This window comes from Mauremys reevesii, linkage group 5 (genome assembly GCF_016161935.1).
Source record: "Mauremys reevesii isolate NIE-2019 linkage group 5, ASM1616193v1, whole genome shotgun sequence".
NCBI classification, from domain to species: Eukaryota; Metazoa; Chordata; order Testudines; family Geoemydidae; genus Mauremys; species Mauremys reevesii.
Window position 1 is genome coordinate 97,306,685 of NC_052627.1, and position 16,811 is coordinate 97,323,495.

General features: G+C 47.4%; 1 protein-coding gene across 2 annotated transcripts in view; it reads left to right on the forward strand.

Annotated features, from left to right (window-relative positions):
- The first annotated feature begins 11,430 nt into the window (after positions 1-11,430).
- RELL1 (RELT like 1) overlaps positions 11,431-16,811 on the forward strand; it is a 52,976-nt gene continuing 47,595 nt past the window's right edge. The window contains exon 1 of one of the 2 annotated variants that reach the window (XM_039541336.1): positions 11,431-11,574. In XM_039541336.1, the coding sequence (XP_039397270.1) occupies positions 11,481-11,574 (94 nt within the window). In that variant the 5' untranslated portion in view covers positions 11,431-11,480. The remainder of the gene's footprint in view (positions 11,575-16,811) is intronic. The other variant, XM_039541335.1, reaches the window with a different exon arrangement.

A 16,811-nucleotide genomic window follows, 5' to 3' on the forward strand; every position in this document is an offset into this window, starting at 1 on the left:
AGTGGGTCATAAGTGGGGGCAGGGAGAAGTTGCAGTGACAGATACACTCTGTCCAACAGTAGTTCAGACTACTTAGTGTAAACTGTTGAGACTAATTCAAATGAAAGTATGATATTCCTTTATCAGTCTCTGCTTTCGAGCAGCTCCATTTGGTTGACCCAGGAGTAACATTAAAGCCTTCAGGAGGGAAACTTCACTCCAGCTCTCCAGTTATAAGGATGGATTGGTTTGAGGGAAAAACCATGGATGATCTCTCATTTATATTTATATATAAAAAGTTATTAGCTCTTTTGACATGAGCAGTCTCAGTTCTAGTTCCTGGCCCCAGTCTGTCTCACCCCAGAGTTGCAGTTGCAGGGAAAGTCCTGCTCAGCGCTAGGCTGCAGGGTGCCCAGTGTGGCTGGAATCTTCAAACAACTTAGCTGTGAAGCTCTAGTAAGTTTCTACTGAGCGAGTGAGACCTGTGATTATTTTATCAAAGGCTTATGACATTGGCTGGTTATCTATAATTTTCATGACCGGTAACTCCATAGAAAGCTGCTAACTACCAGAATTCACAGCACTTAATGCCAGCCAGACCAGCTGCTGGAGCAATCTTTGCTGCCTAGTGGGTGTGAATGCAGGACTGGAAGACAGGAAATAATGAGATCTAATCCCAAGTGTGATAGTGGGTGAGATTCTGTGCTGCACATCTAAGAGCCCAGAAGGAGGGGGATCAAAGGTGGCTTTAAGCCACCATAGCACTCATCCTCCCTATTCCTGAGCTGCTCTGGGAGCTGGAGAGGACCTGGTATAACTTAGACAGCTCTGAGGGCTGCCTAAATTATAGCAGTCTCTTGGGGCTACCCTGTGGTTGTGTGGACATGATATGGGGTTAAAGTAAGGGAGAACAGAGGGACCACAACTCCTCTATCTCCTCTAAAATCGGAGGGAAAATATCACTGGATTGGTGTAGTTGTTATGGAGAACTCTCTCTTCTCCTTGGCTGGTGCAGTGACAGTTTCCACTCTTGGTTATGTCCAGTGGTTGAAACAAATGAATTTGGAAAGTTTATCTTGCTGATGCAAGTCCCCTGTTTTGTTTTTAAAACCCCAAACCTCTAAAATCCAGTCAGATATCACAGTGATGGGCTTAGTATAATTTTTATAGAATAAAATACAACTCATAAAGGTGGTGTGGTTCCCCAGTGCTCTGGAGGGGGAAGAGCTTCGCCGGACACCAGAGTGGGTGGAGCCAGAGCACACCAAGCCTGCCCCCAACAGTTGTCAGAGGCCAGACGGGATGTATAAGAGCCCAATCCCAGAGCTCACTTGAGAAGCCAGATGTCTCCGGCCCAGCTCCTGGTGGGGAGGCTCCAGCAACCAGCGGTGGACCTGGAGACTGGCCTGACCAGCCAATACTCAACGCGGACCAGTGTGTGGGAGAGTCATTGAGTCCAGGGCCGGCTCCAGGGTTTTTGACACCCCAAGCAGCAAAAAGAGAAAGGGGGAAAAAAAAGCCGCGATCGCGATCTGTGGGAGTTCTACTGCCGCCGCTTCAGTCTTCAGCGGCAATTCGGCGGCTGGTCCTTCGCTCTCAGAGGGATTGAGGGACCCACTGCTAAATTGCCGCTGAAGACCCAGACATGCCGCCCCTCACTGTTGGTCGCCCCAAGCAGCTGCTTGCTGGGCTGGTGCCTGGAGCTGGCCCTGACTGAGCCTACCCTTTGCCAGCTATCCTGAGGATCCAATGGTGATCAACCCCCATGAGGACACCAGCTTGACCCAGGTACCTCCAGAGGGGAACTTGGGAAGTAGTCTGGGGGCAGCCAACCCAAGTCTGGCTGCAAAACAGTCAGAACCCATGTCAGTGCGTTGTGGCCGGGATCCCCACTGACACAGCAACGGGCCTTTGGCTGCTGCTAGGGCCCCAGGCTGGGAGAGCCTGCGTTCCCCCAACGTGTGGGTGGCAGTCTCTCCCTCTCCCAGGCCGCTTGGAGCCTGAAGCCTGGGTGTGCTATTTACCTGTGTTTGCTCAGCCCTGGCCTGAGGGCCTGAGCCTTGAACTCCTTGCTGCCCCACCCTGACGCAGGGGCTGGGCTTGTTAACTGCTAACTGTTACCTGTGTTTGCTCAGCCCCTGCTGGATGGCTTGAGCCAGGACTCCTGTGGCCCAAGTGATTCCCCAGGAGTCAGTGCAGGGACTAATGGAGGCGGTGTGGTTCCCTGCGCCCCGGAGAGGGACGAGCCCTGATGAACCCCCTCTACACGCCACAAAAAATAAGAAAATTAAATTAAATTAAATTGGTTTATTCAAGTTGTAAATGTAGTAATACATTAATCTAGAAATAGGAGTGTACTTGTATCATCCTCTACAGGGGCGGCTCTATGTATTTTGCCGCCCCAAGCATAGCAGGCAGGCTGCCTTCGGCGGCTTGCCTGTGAGAGGTCCCCAGTTCCGTGGATTAGGCGGCACACCTGTGGGAGGTCCGCCGAAGCCGCGGGACCAGCAGACCCTCCTCAGGCATGCCGCCGTAGGCAACCTGCCTGCCGCCCTCGCGGCGACCAGCAGGCCGCCCCCCGTGGCTTGCCACCCCAGGCACGCGCTTGGTGTGCTGGTGCCTGGGCCACCCCTGATCCTCTATGATCTTCTTGTATCATCCCCTACAACAGCCAAGTCCAGGGTTTGGAGTGAAGTGGTACATATCAGTACAGTGTACCAGCACCTTGTGTGAGAGAGAAGCAAAATTAAACTGAAGTAAAATTCTCATTGCAAAAGTTAATTAACATTTTTTGAGTAGAGAGCAAGAGGCGCTGAAGAGAATGACTGTAGCAGTGATAATTTAAAGAAAAAATGCAGAACCAAGCAGTAATGTTAATTGTGAAAAGATTCATAACTTTCTACCTCCTTAAAGTGCATGTAGATGAGAAAATGCTTACCCTTCTAATTTCCCCTCTTGCATAAAACACGAAGAACTGAAAGAATCGGCAAGGTCAAAGACCATTTTGGCAATCTTTTTTATATAAATGAAGCTATCCATTTGAAGAATGTGTATATTAATGCCTAAATTATCATGACATCAAGGTGATCTGAAAAGCCAAGATTTTATTGCAAATCTAGAGGAGATAACGTAACTTATCCAATGACATATAACACAGTTTTCCACTCCAGATCTATAAGTCTGGCTGATATAGTACATAAGTCAAATGTCAGCGATTCAACCACTGTTTTTTATTGCATATCTATGGGAAACTGCTTTTCCAATGACCTATAGAATGATCTTCAGTTCCTAATTGGATGCAAACTCCTACTAGACTATTAAGCTAAAAATCCCCAAATTATATTATGACTGTTTATAAATCAAGCCAAAAATCTTACAATGCCTATGCTATATGGTATTTGTTACAGAAATATGGGTTTCTGCTCATAATAAAACTGCATTCCTTCTGTGCATGAGTCAAAACTGCAAACATCATATACCTGCTGTTAAACTTGAAGCAAACTTACCTCCTGCTTTGTGTCATTACATTCATAAAAGAGGAAAGGTAAGTTAATCATTTACTTGTCTATGTTTTGGATAAAGCTCTATTGCCTTAGCTTTTTGTTAGATCATAAAGATAACAAATGGTCCCAAGCTTACATCATAATTTTGTTTATAGTGGCTTAGTTGAAAAAGGTGATAGTGTGTTGCTGACAACAAATTATTGAAATGCTGAAGGTTAAAAGAATAACATTAAAATCTCAGTATATTTAGGATCAACTGTTGGAAATATAGCACTGGGCCTTTTACAAGCTGTCATAAAAGATGTGTTGAAGTTTGAAATGACATTCTTCAACTATAGATGTATGTGGTGTAGAAACAGCTTCCTTTTCAGATAATGACAATGAAAGCCTAAATGATATGTCAAATTGTACTCTTGTCACTAGAACCAGACAAGAATGGAAAAGAAAGTAAATGTTCCTTAAGTACAAAGTTAACATTTCATTTTTCTGTTCATGACTGAGAAACTTGTTAATGTGTGTGTTTATAAAGAATGTCATAGGTCTCTGAGATAAGAGTAGGTGCAGCTGCTAGTGCTTGGATACTACAATGATGGACAGCTGATAAAGACCCTAAATGTAGTCAACTGCAGCACAGTAGATTTTTATATATATATAAAAAATATTGGCTGCTATTTGTGACATATTGTTTTGAACTGTTCAACTGTTAAAAAGTTGGCTCTCTGCTGTGCTTCCCAGAATCATGGTTTTCCAGCATGTTATATTTTCAAACATAAGCATTTATTACTGTTCTACATGATTCTTTTAAAATGTCATAACAATGGTCCTTTCTTCATGACCAAAAACCTGAAAAAGAAAGCAGATTGGCTGATTATCAGCTGAGAGGAGGAACGAGGAAGAGATCTGATGGGTCAATGCTGGCGGAGCATATTTCTGTGGAAACGGCTGAAATCATTAACTGAACTAGATGGACAAATTGTTCAAGGAAGGTAATATGGAAATAAATGCAAGTAGTTTTATAACAATCACATTGTTGGTTTTTAAACAAACTATTGTATTGTGTGTATTCAAAAATGAGTAAAGGGAAATTAAACAAATTATTAAGTTTATGCATAACATTTTTTAAAAGAGTAATGTGTTTGGCAGCATTATGAATTTAAAATGACTGCTTTCATATAAGACTCTGACTTGGTTTTATATCATGTAAATATGTAAGGCCAATTTCAGAAGCAGAGGTGCAAAAAATCTGTAAACTATGCCTATGTATGAGTTTGACTTCTTAAAACTATCTAAATTGGGATTCAGTTGCAAAAAATATGCAAAATGAGATAGATATGAATCCTAGGCACAGTGGATGAGTGGGACAGAGTGATGATTGTCAGAGAAGGGACAGCTGAAGATTCCCTTCATCCCAAATTGCAGAAGATGTTTGGGGACACCCATTCTGGATAGTTTGTGTGTGTGAATGGGAATTAATAAGTCTTAATTTATAAATGTTACCTTCATGAGATGCCAAATTATGGTCATGAATACTTTTAGTCACTAAGGTTCCCATGCTATATTTTGCAAAGGTAATGTAGGAAACTACATTCTGCCTATCTCAATTACCCTTACAGGTTTGATATGTGACAGTATTTCTCTTCACTTCCTTTCTATGCTATTGTGAAATGTTGCTGCACTCCTGTATCTCACCCAGGGCCGCCCAGAGGACTCCGGGGGCCCGGGGTCTTCGGCGGCGGGGGGTCCTTCCGTTCCGGGACCCGCTGCCGAAGTGCCCCGAAGACCCGCGGCGGGAACCCCCCGCCGCCGAATTACCGCCAAAGCGGGACCCGCCGCCAAAGTGCAGCCTGGTCTTCGGCGGTAATTCAGCGGCGGGGGGGGTCCCCGCCGCGGGTCTTCAGGGCACGTCGGCGGCGGGTCCCGAACGGAAGGGCCCCGCCGCCAAGACCGGGCTGCACGCCGGCGGGTCCCGCAGCGGTATCGCCACTGGGGTCCTTCCGCTCCGAGCGGAAGGATCCCCGCCGCGAAGACCGGGAACGAAGACGCTCCTGCGCCCTCTTGCCCCGCCCCCTCTGGGCGGCCCTGACCCTATCCACCCCCAGAACACCCACAATCCAACCCCCATTCCCTGCCCCTGACCGCTCCCCAACCTCTGCCCCCTCCTGTGCCCTGACTGTCCCCAGAACTCCCTGCCCCTTAGCCAACCCCCCCAGCCCCCAGCCTCTTACCCCCGGCTGCCTCCTCACCCGGAGCCTCAGCGCCTCGCTGAACAGCCGCAGCGTGTCTCCGCCGGGGCCCCTGAGCTCCGTCCCGCTCAGAGCCGTGTGGGGAGGGGGCGGGGCTGGGAGCTCCACGCCGAGCGGAGGGAGCTGAGCTCAGCCCAGAGCTCCCAGCCCCGCCCCCTAACGACGCGGCTCTGAGCGGGGCGGGGCTCAGGGGCCCTGGCGGAGACTCGGCGCTTGATGCGCTAGGGCTCCAGGAGGGGGGCGGAGGCGGGAGCCTCAGCTGTTCTCTTGGGGGCCCCTGCGGAGCCCGGGGCAAATTGCCCCCTTTGCCCCCCCCTCTGGGCGGCCCTGATCTCACCTCTAAGGAGGCTACATTACAATGTTTGGTGATGTGATCCTTACATAAAGTTGACACATCTGTTTAAATTTGTAAAGATCTTTGAGATGACAATTACTATATAAAAGTATTAACTTTAGTGATGTATTATAAATAACAGTGGCCAGAGTTTTATAAAAATATTAGTAAATGAGACTCTTTGATGGAAATACAAAATAAACCACAATGAAGACATTGAAACCTCAAATGCAATTCTGATCCACATGGTGCATTTTAATTTCATAACACAAGAACTAGGGGACACCAAATGAAATTAATAGGCAGCAGGTTTAAAACAGACAAAAGGAAGTAGTTCTTCTTGCAACGCAGTCAACCTGTGGAACTCTTTACCAGAGGATGTTGTGAAGGCCAAGATTATAACAGTGTTAAAAAAAGAACTAGATAAATTAATGGAGGATAGGTCTATCAATAGCTATTAGCCAGGATGGGCAGGGATAGTGTCCCTAGCCTGTTTGCCAGAAGCTGGGAATGGGTGACAGGGGATGGATTAATGAATCACATTCCTCTGAAGCACCTGGCATTGGCCACTGTTGGAGGAAGACAGGATACTGGGCTAGATAGGCCTTTTGTCTGACCCAGTATGGCCATTCTTATGTTCTTCATTATGGGCAATTTGACATTTATCAACTGTTACTCAATTTTTGTAAAACATACTCTCCCAAACTGCTATGAAATTAGAGATTATAAAGAGGGTAGTTTTGGAAAATATACCCAAGCCATCATGTTATCAACTACCTAACTTACAGATTTTCTATAGTAAATATCCACATGCTGCAGGTATGAATCACATGTCACAGAATATTATACTCTATGACCTATATAATATTCAAATATTTGTTCTACTTAATATACAATTAGTTTTTTCTCTGTAGATCATTCACCATATTTATATATTGTAAATTAGTTCAATGAACTCTGTAATGAATATATAAACCCATTTGTCACCTATAACTAGTGCAGATGTAGCTGTTCAACTGGTATCTTGAAGGGGGAGAGTTGCTTTATTTACCCACTGCTTCACATTCTCATAAAATGCTTTGTAGTGTATGGGTTAAGTATAAGGTTAAATCCTACTATGTAAATGTTCTCACATACCTTGCTTGGTTTCCAATGCACTACATGTAGTCATACTCTGGTAGGATCCGAGTTTTAGGTCTTAAAGGAATACAGCTATACAATGGGCAGAGGAGTAGATGCTCTTTGCTTTGGAGAAACTCAGGGGGAAAGTTAGGAAAACTTCAAAAACATTTCTTCCAAAAAGGAAGGGTTTGGAATTCAATGGGGTCCAATCCCCTACGAACCCCAGGGATCCTGGTAAGCCACAGTCCCAATACCCTGTGTTTCATGAACCTGAAGCCAGTTTGCATAGAATTCTGGATGGCTCCATGGTCTCTCTAACAATTCAGATTCCCTGGCACCATACCCCCTGCAGAAGCTATTCTATTGTTGACTTATTAACTCAGACATATTTCTGTTCAGAAAACCTGCCCGTCTGTGTACAGGGTATGAGGCAGAGGACAGTAACCAATCTGTTGCTTGATGCTCTCCTCCTCATGCCTCAAACCCACAGAACCCCAACCCTCCGAAAACCTGCGGGGATGGTGGTGGGAGTGCTCTTCTATTCTATGCTGCCATGGAGATTTACCTTCAGCAGCATAGTTACTCATAGTTACTCACACTCAATTCTCTTTTATGTCAAGGCCCACTTACACTGGTCTGGCCCCCTAAAGCAACCTCAAAGGAGATGGAAATGGCACCCTGAACTAGCTGTGTACAGGGGACCTTCCCAGCCAGTGCAAAAAGCTGTAGTCCCAGGAGAGGCCTTAGGGCTGGAGTCTGGGATGGAGATAGGGAATTAACTAGGCTGCAATGCATTATGGGTAGTCTGCTTCCAAGGGCCCCCTTGGAAGACAGGAGATTAGAATCTTTCCTCAGCCTATCAAAAAGAAACAAACACCCTCCCCCCCGCCTTCTTTGTTCTAATTGTCTGAAGGAGAAATGAGAAACAAATTAACCCTGCTTTCAGGAGGGGACTGCCACAAGGCGGGTGCCTTGATCCTGTATGTTGGCTCCAGGTGAGAGGTGACATTAAAAAAAAAAAAAAAGCTCATAGTAGGGGTTGGGTTTAATTTCTTTACTTGATGAAGGGTCCAGGTAAAACTAAAAAACACCCTTCAAATTCCTCCTACTTAGTAGAAGAATAGTAGTATTTTCACAACTTCCAGCACTATCACATTAGCCACCAAGGAGCAGCACTGTTCACGTGTCTAGAATTAGACTTTTGAACATATCCTGTTAAAGGCCTGGGCAGGAGGGTTCAGTATTTGTTCTTGTCTTCAGATATGAATATGACAGCTGCATGCCTAACACTTTCAATGGATTCTACAGTTGTGTTAGAGAAGACAAAGGAACAGCCCTAAATAAAATATTATTAACACTCACTTACATACACTTTCCCTCCAATGAATTCACAAACATTTATTGACAGTCACACACCAGCTCGGAGAAGTAATCATGGTAGTGTGACAGCATACACCCATGTTTTCCACCCTATACACTATCTTTGTACAAAATATGCCTCGTAAGGTATAATTTGAAAACTAATAACTTGCTGGTCAATAATATCATGGTAAAATATATGTAGTAATATTATATGTAGAGTTCTGAACATAAGCTGAAATCAAGACTGAAGTGTATTTGCCAGACAAGTCTGGGGAGTGGGTACACCTGTTTCTCAAAGATAAAGGGCAAGTTGATGCCTCAACCAGGTGTCATAAAAACTGATGGGCCATCACCTATTTTTTGCAAAGAAAGGGGACAGGAACAAACAAATCTGATTTTGGCAATCAACAGCATGAACCCTCCTCCCCTCCCCCTGCCACAAGACTCCTGGCTCTGAGCTGAAAATAACTTTATCTAGGGGTCTCTCTCAGGAAAATGCATTTCAAAGGGTGACTGAACTATAAAAGCGAGGGGCAAAAACACCACAAGTTCTCTCTCCCTGTCCATCTGTTTTCCACCTAAGAAGACAAAGGAATCCAGTTTTTTGACTTTGGGAGGGATCCTGACTTGATGATAGTTCAGTAATGCAGTTGAAAGCATGTGGTAAGAATTTTACCTTAAACTAATCTTAAATTGTAAAGTTTTAGGAAGCATTTGATCTTTATTTTTCTTGTAACCGTTTCTGACTTTAATGCCTTAATACTTATACTCATTTAAAACCTATCACTTTGTAATTTTTGTTGTTTACTCAGAATTAATCCAATGTCGCAAAGTGTGTGTGGAATTCCAGGATGGGGGATGTGTTGAAGTCACTCTGCATGGGGAACCAAGGTTGGTGGAAGCCAGAGTGTGGCTTACGTGCTGGAAGGCTGCTTGTGAGTGGTCCATGTTGGAGCTACAGCATCAAGGCATTGTGAGGCAACCCAGCTGCAGGGCATGGATGACACAGCCCCTCATTGGTCTAGATTGAATCCCAAGAGTCATAGGTAGGTGTAGCTGCATTTTCCAGATGGAGGCAAAGAAGGTACAGAGAAGTTGAATAGTCAGATTTTCAGAAGAGCTAAACACCCACAACTTTCACTGAAGTGCACAGAAGCTGCAAATTCTAAGCATTTCTAAAAACTGCCCATAAATGACGTGCAAGATACAGTCAAAGTGAGTCAAAGCACAGATAAAAAACATTTTCTCTTGCCTCTCCATTCCACAAAACCACACTGTCTACATACTTCTAAATCCTATTTTTGACAATCACCTCAAAGAAGGAAGTTCAGCCAGCTGATATCAACAATTTTCTGTGAGGAGCTGGTAAACAGGAAAGCCATAACAGACTAACACTCAGCTCTTTGTCCCTGCTCCTTGCCATTTGTGATGCTCCACCATCTCAAACTAATGGAAAAAGCAGGAGTTACAACAGTTAGAAGTTTTTAAAATACATCAATAACATAAAAACTCAACTGAATGGTAAATATATATGCTTCAAAGCATATGCCAGATTATAATTAACAGTGGGCAGGGATAAACTTTCTCTCACTATGTGCAGGTTATTTAATAACTGCCTATTTCAGCATGCTTACACATAATTTTGTGTCTCCCTCCAGCATGTTATTGCCTTTGTAACACAACCTCCCCTCCAGCCCAACTTTGTCCCTGTGTAGTTCAAGTGGATCGATGCCAGGGCTTTTAGGTACCCCGTATCAGCCTGCATTGAATCATTCAGCACTGGCATAAACCGCAAGCAAGCAAGCAGGATTTGGCCAAATGTTTGTGTTTTTTTTCATAAAGCTCTCATTCCAGTACTTCCACTATTTACTATAATTATAACAAAAAATGAAATGGTGTAAAGAGGGGTAAAAGGCTAACACAAATTCTGAAACATATTCCTTTGTGGGCAAAATTCATCATGCCTACAGCCAAACACAATTTTCTTAAAAAACAGTGTGCCATCTTAAAAAAAGGCCTTTTATTAATTAAAAGCAAATTAAATTTCTTTCAATCATATTTCAAATTTTATTCAAAAGGCCAAACTTTAGGGATTCCACAGGTACATGTGGCTAGAGCTCTGGATAAGGAATATTCTGTTTAGATCAATCAAGCCATGTAGAGCCCAATACTTCCAAGAGCTCTGTTGATCCTCTTGAAGGCTCAGGCTCTAAATGTGGTGGGTAATTATAGCAAAATGTTTGGGTAATCTTTGCAAATTTACTCCTTACTACGTGTAAATATGGGACACACACAAGGAGCAGGGGGAAACGTTTGTCTTTACCTGACCTCTTATGCTTTAGGCTGGCCAGCTTCCCCCCGCCCTTTTGTGTCCCCAATCTGCATTTGGCAGGAGCAGCCATGGGAGCCATGGGACAGTCACTACATCAACTCCCCAGCCAGCAGCTACTTTTGCTTTCTGAGCAAGATTATGTAGGCGTGAGGCTGGATCACCGGGTATAAACCCGTGACCCAGCCCAGCGCTCTGCACCCTCCCCCCCCGCATCATTTACCCCAGCCCCAGGCTTTGCCCCTTCTAGGCAGGGCTGGCTCTAGGAACCAGCTTGGCAAGCAGGTGCTTGGTGTGGCCACTCCAGAGAGGGGCAGCACGTCCAGGTATTCAGTGGCAATTCAGCAGAGGGGCCCTCGCGCCCCCTCCCGCTGAATGGCCGCAGATCCCGATCGCGGGTTTTTTTTTTTTTTTTTTTGTCTGCGTGTGGCAGCAAAACCCCTGGAGCCGACCCCCTTCCCTCCCCCCGAGCAGCCCCAGGAGCCCCGGGGGGCGGGGCGGGGCGGGGCTCAGCGGCTCCCGGGCATGCTCAGTGCTGTGCGGGGGCGGCGCGGTCCCTAGGCGAGGCGGAGGCTGAGCAGCGGGCGCTGCAGCAGCTGGGATCGGGGATGGCTCCGTGGGAATCGGCGGCGACGGCCGGGGTCTCGCCGGCTCCCCCGCCGGGGGACGCGGCGGCCGCCCAGGGGAACCGCTCCGACCTCGGTGGGTGACTCCGTTGTTTCCTTGCGCCGCGCGCAGCTTCGTTGGGGAATGAACGTAGGGCCGGGACTGGAGCCGCCGCCGCCGCCGGGCTGCCACCCCCGAGCACCCGCTTCCTGCCCGCCGCAGGGCCCCTCACCGCGCCTGCCTTCGCCTCCCCCGGCTGCGGGCCCCCCTGTGCTGCACCCCGAGTCCCGCCGAGCGCCCCGGGGTGTGTGTGTGTGGCCCCGGGGCCCGTTCCGCTTGTCCCCGCCGCCCTCCCCCTGAGCGGGCAGCGCTCCTCGGTGAGCATCCCCCGCGGGCCGCCCCAGAGCCTCGCTCAGTCCCCGTCCCAGCCCAGGTCTCCCGGGCCCTGCTCGTTACTTCCCCGGCTCCCCGGCGTCCCCCGTCGCAGCGCCCTCCCCTCCCGTCCGCCTCTGCCTCTGCCTCGCTTCCTCCCTCCCGCTGCGCCCTGACTTCCTCGGGGGGCGGCTCACTCGCCACTACCTGCCTGCCTGGGCACACCCTGGGGGGAGCAGAGGCAGCCGGAGCTCTGGGGGCGACCCGGGTCCTTCCGGGTAGTAGCCCAGTGCAGCCGCTTGTTACTGGGAGGCGCTGCCTCCGGAGTCCCCTAATCTCTGCCCGAGGTGAGAGCGCCAGGCTGGGGCCACAGGCACCTTTTGAAGAGTTGAGTTGTATTATGTAGTCCCGGAGGCAGGGCCGTCCTTAGGATTTATGGTGCCCTAGGCGAGATTATTAAACTGGTGCCCCTGTGCCTGATCTGCTCTTAGCAACACAAATATAAGCATACAGTATTGGAAAACTTGCCACATTAACGTTATTAAAACCAGTTTAACTTAATTAAGCACACTGTAATGCTGATGCACTAGCACTAAAGAAGTAGCACTATAGAAAAAATTCTGATTTGACAGAATGATGCAAATAATATAATTTTAATTTGTCAAAATTTTATTGGAAATTTATATGAAGAGGTATTGAAACAAAGATTTGTTTTTAATTAAAAGCAATCTTTCTGGCTTTTTTGGCTGCAAAATCAGTTTAACAAGCTGGGTCTCCAAACAGTGGGAAAATATAACCCTAATTTTACTGCTAGGTAAAGCACAAAGTGACCAAAATGAAGTCAGCACAGAATCATCTCATCTAGATTAAGGTAGCACAGAAATGTTACAGAAGTCCTATTGTGCCTTATTTTTGTTTGGAAAGACATTGGCAATAGCAGCACATTCACATGATAAAATACATGATAAATCACTGTCTCTAAAGTTCCATCAAAAACTGACATTTTCACAGCTCTAGCATGATCTGCTGTACAGATTCTTCACAAGGAAGTGTCCCTGGCCTTTTTAACTCATATTAACTATGTATTTACTTTATGAAAGTTGGAGAAAACATTGTGAAAATGTAAAACATTGGCTGCCCAACTTCTTGGCTGGCAAAAGCTATACTGACTCACAGGAAAAAAAAAAAGCAGGAGAATCTTAGTACAACATATGGTCAGTCTATACCAGGGGTCGGCAACCCTTCAGAAGTGGTGTGCCAAGTTCACTGTAATTTAAGGTTTCTCGTGCCAGTAATACATTTTAATGTTTGTAGAAGGTCTCTCTCTATGTCTATATTATATAAATAAACTATTGTTATTATCTGAGGTCCTGCTCAGGCCACTGCCAGCTGAGTAAATGAAACCCAGACCAGCAGTGGGCTGAGCAGGACTGGTGACTGGAACCCTAGACAAGGATCCCAGGCCCTGCTCAGCCCGCTGCTGGTCTGGGATTCTGACCACCAACTCCTGCCACCCAGGATCCCGGCTGCCAACCCCCCTCAGTCTGCTACCAGCCTGGGATTCTGCTCACCCAGGCTGGCAGGAGGCAGAGTGGGGCCGGCGGCTGGGCTCCTGACTGGCAAGGGGCCGGCAGCCGGAACCCCGGAGTAGCAGTAGGCTGAGTGCTGCCGGCACCCCAGACTGGCAGCAGACTGAGCCACTCAACCCCCCAGCCCGCTGCCGGCTGAGTGAATGGAACCCCAGGCTGACAGCAGGTTGAGTGGTTCAGCGGCCTGCTCAGCCCTCTGCCAGTCTGGGGTTCCTTGGGGGTCCCCAGGCCAGCAGCAGGTGCTGAGCGGGGCCGGCGGCCGGTATCCCAGCTGACAATAGGGCAGCAGCCGGAACCCCAGAGCAGTGATGGGCTGAGCCGCTCAGCCTGCCGCTGCGTACATCAAAAATCAGCTCACCTGCCACCTTTGGCACGTGTGCCGTAGGTTGCCGACCCCTGCTCTATACACCAGTAAGGAGATGAGCATATTACAGTTGTTGGAGGGCTCTTATCAGGAGTAACAGGCTATAGGAAAGTCAGTCAACATTTTTTGTTTCTCTGATTAAAACTGGCCCACTCCCTGCCTCAAACCAAACCTGTCACTAATAATTGTCAACAACTTAATTTTCTGTTTTTGGCTAAGATATTAATTTTAAAAAAATATTGAAATTGGATTCAGGATTGTTAGCAAGAATTTTTGGCAAACAAAGTTGTTAAATGACAATCTAAATGGCAACACAGTACTGCTTTCATGCTTGGCTCACCCCCCAGCCTGCTGGTCCAACAGCTGCAGTAGACCCCAAAATCCACCTCTTGGGGTGCAGAGTGGCAACAGCAGCAGCAAACCCTCAGGTCCAATCACACGCCAATGGCCACCACCACCAGCCTTACGGACCATGGTGAAGTTAGCACAGCATCTGATCTCAGGGACAGGTCACCCATGGAGCCACAGCAGCTCATCCTGCCTAGTGCAGCTCCCCCCGGATGAGATGGATCCCCCCGGATGAGATGCCAGCCCGGGGGAGAGGCACTCCCCAGCTAGGGTGACCAGATCCAGATGTCCTGATTTTATAGGGCCAGTCCCGATATTTGGGGCTTTGTCTTATATAGGCACCAATTACCCCCACCTAGAGTGACCAGACAGCAAGTGTGAAAAATCAGGACAGGGGGTGGGGAGTAAAAGGAGCTTATATAAGAAAAAGACACCAAAATTGGGACTGGCCCTATAAAATAGGGATATCTGCTCACCCTACCCCAACCCCCTGTCCTGATTTTTCACACATCTGGCTAACCCCAGCCCAGCCCTGTGTGACATTCCAATCCTGGCGGAGGAAGTGAGTTACTTTCACTTTCATTCCTCAGCAGGCAGGCAGCCAGCCTCCTCCCCCCACCTACCCCCCAGCACCTCACCCAACCCAGCCCTGACGGAGGGGAGGGAGGAGAGAGACAGGGATGCTCCTAGGGAGGAGGGAGAAAGGAGGGGGTGCTCCATGGGACAGGGGGGGGGAGAAGAATGGATGTTATGGGGGACAAGGATACTGGTTCCAGAGCTGCAGAGCCTGCCTCACCTCACTTCAGCCAGGGAGAAAGAGTCACACTCACAGGTGAGCTCCTTCCCCAACCCCAACCCCCTCCCCTTCCCAGAGACCCCAGAAGCCAATCCCCTCCCTCAGACTGTGCTGCATTCGGCTCTCTCTAGGACCCAGCAGCCTGATCTTACATGGTCCACTGCTTCCCGTCTGTCCCGGCTCCCGGCAGAGTGGTGCCCCCAGACCTAGTGGTGCCCTAGGCGGCTGCCTATTCTGCCTATGCCTAAGGACGGCCCTGCCCGGAGGTGGGTGAGGAGAAGCAGAGCTCGGTCTGGGTATTTCCTCCCCCGTTCCCAGCAGTTGTCCTTTCTCTAGGCAGTATTACTTTTTTTTATAGTTGGAATAGCCTCCCCCCCTTTTCTTGTGTAATATCCCATAACTAGAGGCACAGCTGGGGGTAGTGAGGTCCCTGCAGTGTTTCAAAGCTGTAGCAAGGAAGTTCTTGGCTTTTCAAGTTCACCTCATGGTGCAAGTTGCATAATTTTTGCTAAAACAGACCTCTAAAATATTGGTTTCATGGCTCGTTTTTTGCATTTCTTATATAAATTTGGCATGTCTGTTTTAAACTTAGGTCCAAAATTAAGTCAGTTACATACATTCAAGGCAGATGGCTTCTCTTCAAAGGCTTCTTGTTGCTGCTTGGGGGAGATCAAGTGGTCCCTGAAACAGAAGATTGCATCTATTTGAAGGGATGCTGTCAACTTAAATTTGGTTCAAAATTTAAACTTTAGCAATTGAATTTTTATAATTCATGAGAACCCTGTAGGTAATTCACATTACAAAGACATTTCAATGAAAACAGTTGTTTTTAAATGAACATTCCTCTGCATGGATTTCAACCCAAACATTGCAGTACTAATAAACTAAAAGTGGAAACTGACTTTATTGCTTTTTATTGTCCAAGGTAAGAAATGCAGAAAGTATTTGGAGCATAAGTGACATGTAAATTTGGTTTTAAAAAATTCATTAATTTTTAAGGTTGTGTCCAGAATTATAGGTAAAGATACTTGTTTATAGTGTGACTTTTAAAAATTAACTATCTTTTTTAATAGTCTTGTCAAGTGGAGTTAGTCAATCCAAAGGATTGGCTTGTTTAATTTGAAAATTTGAGTTTACTGGGGAAGGGTTAACCTAAGCAAACACCAGGGTATGATATTAAGCATCGCTCCAAGGCTTTTTACACTGTGATTTTGCAGATCTGTCATTTCCAAATGGTGCAGCTGGGTTGGGGGATATAGTGGTAAATACAGCCTAGCTTTATCGGCACTATGACTTCTGCTGGAGGAGCTGCAACTAAAGGTATGTTTACACCAGGGATTGGCAGCCTTGCAGAAGTGGTGTGCCAAGTCTTCATCTATTCGCGGTAATTTAAGGTTTCACATGCCAGTAATACATTTTACATTTACAGGGGCCGGCGGATGGAATCCCAGACTGCCAGCGGGCTAAGCGGACAGACGGCTGGGACCCCAGGCCGGCAATGGTCTGAGTGACTCAGCCCGCTGCTGATTTGGGGTTCTGTCCATCCAGGCCAGCGGTGGGCTGAGCGGGGCCGGTGGCTGGGACCCCAGGCCAGCAGCAGCCTGCCACAGTAAATCAGCTCGCGTGCTGCAGGTTGCTGACCCCTGGTCTACACTGTAGCTAGGAGCAAACCTCCCAGCCCAGGTAAATCAACTCTCACTAGTGGGGCTCAAGTTAGCACACAAAAAACAACAATATGGATGTTGTGGTTCAGCCGCTCAAGCTTCTCAGTCCCCCCCCTTCTGTGTCACGTGCCCCCCAACGGAGCCCAGAGCCACTCCCACAGCAGCTGCCAGCCCCTGTCCTAAGGCTAGTGCTCCCAGCC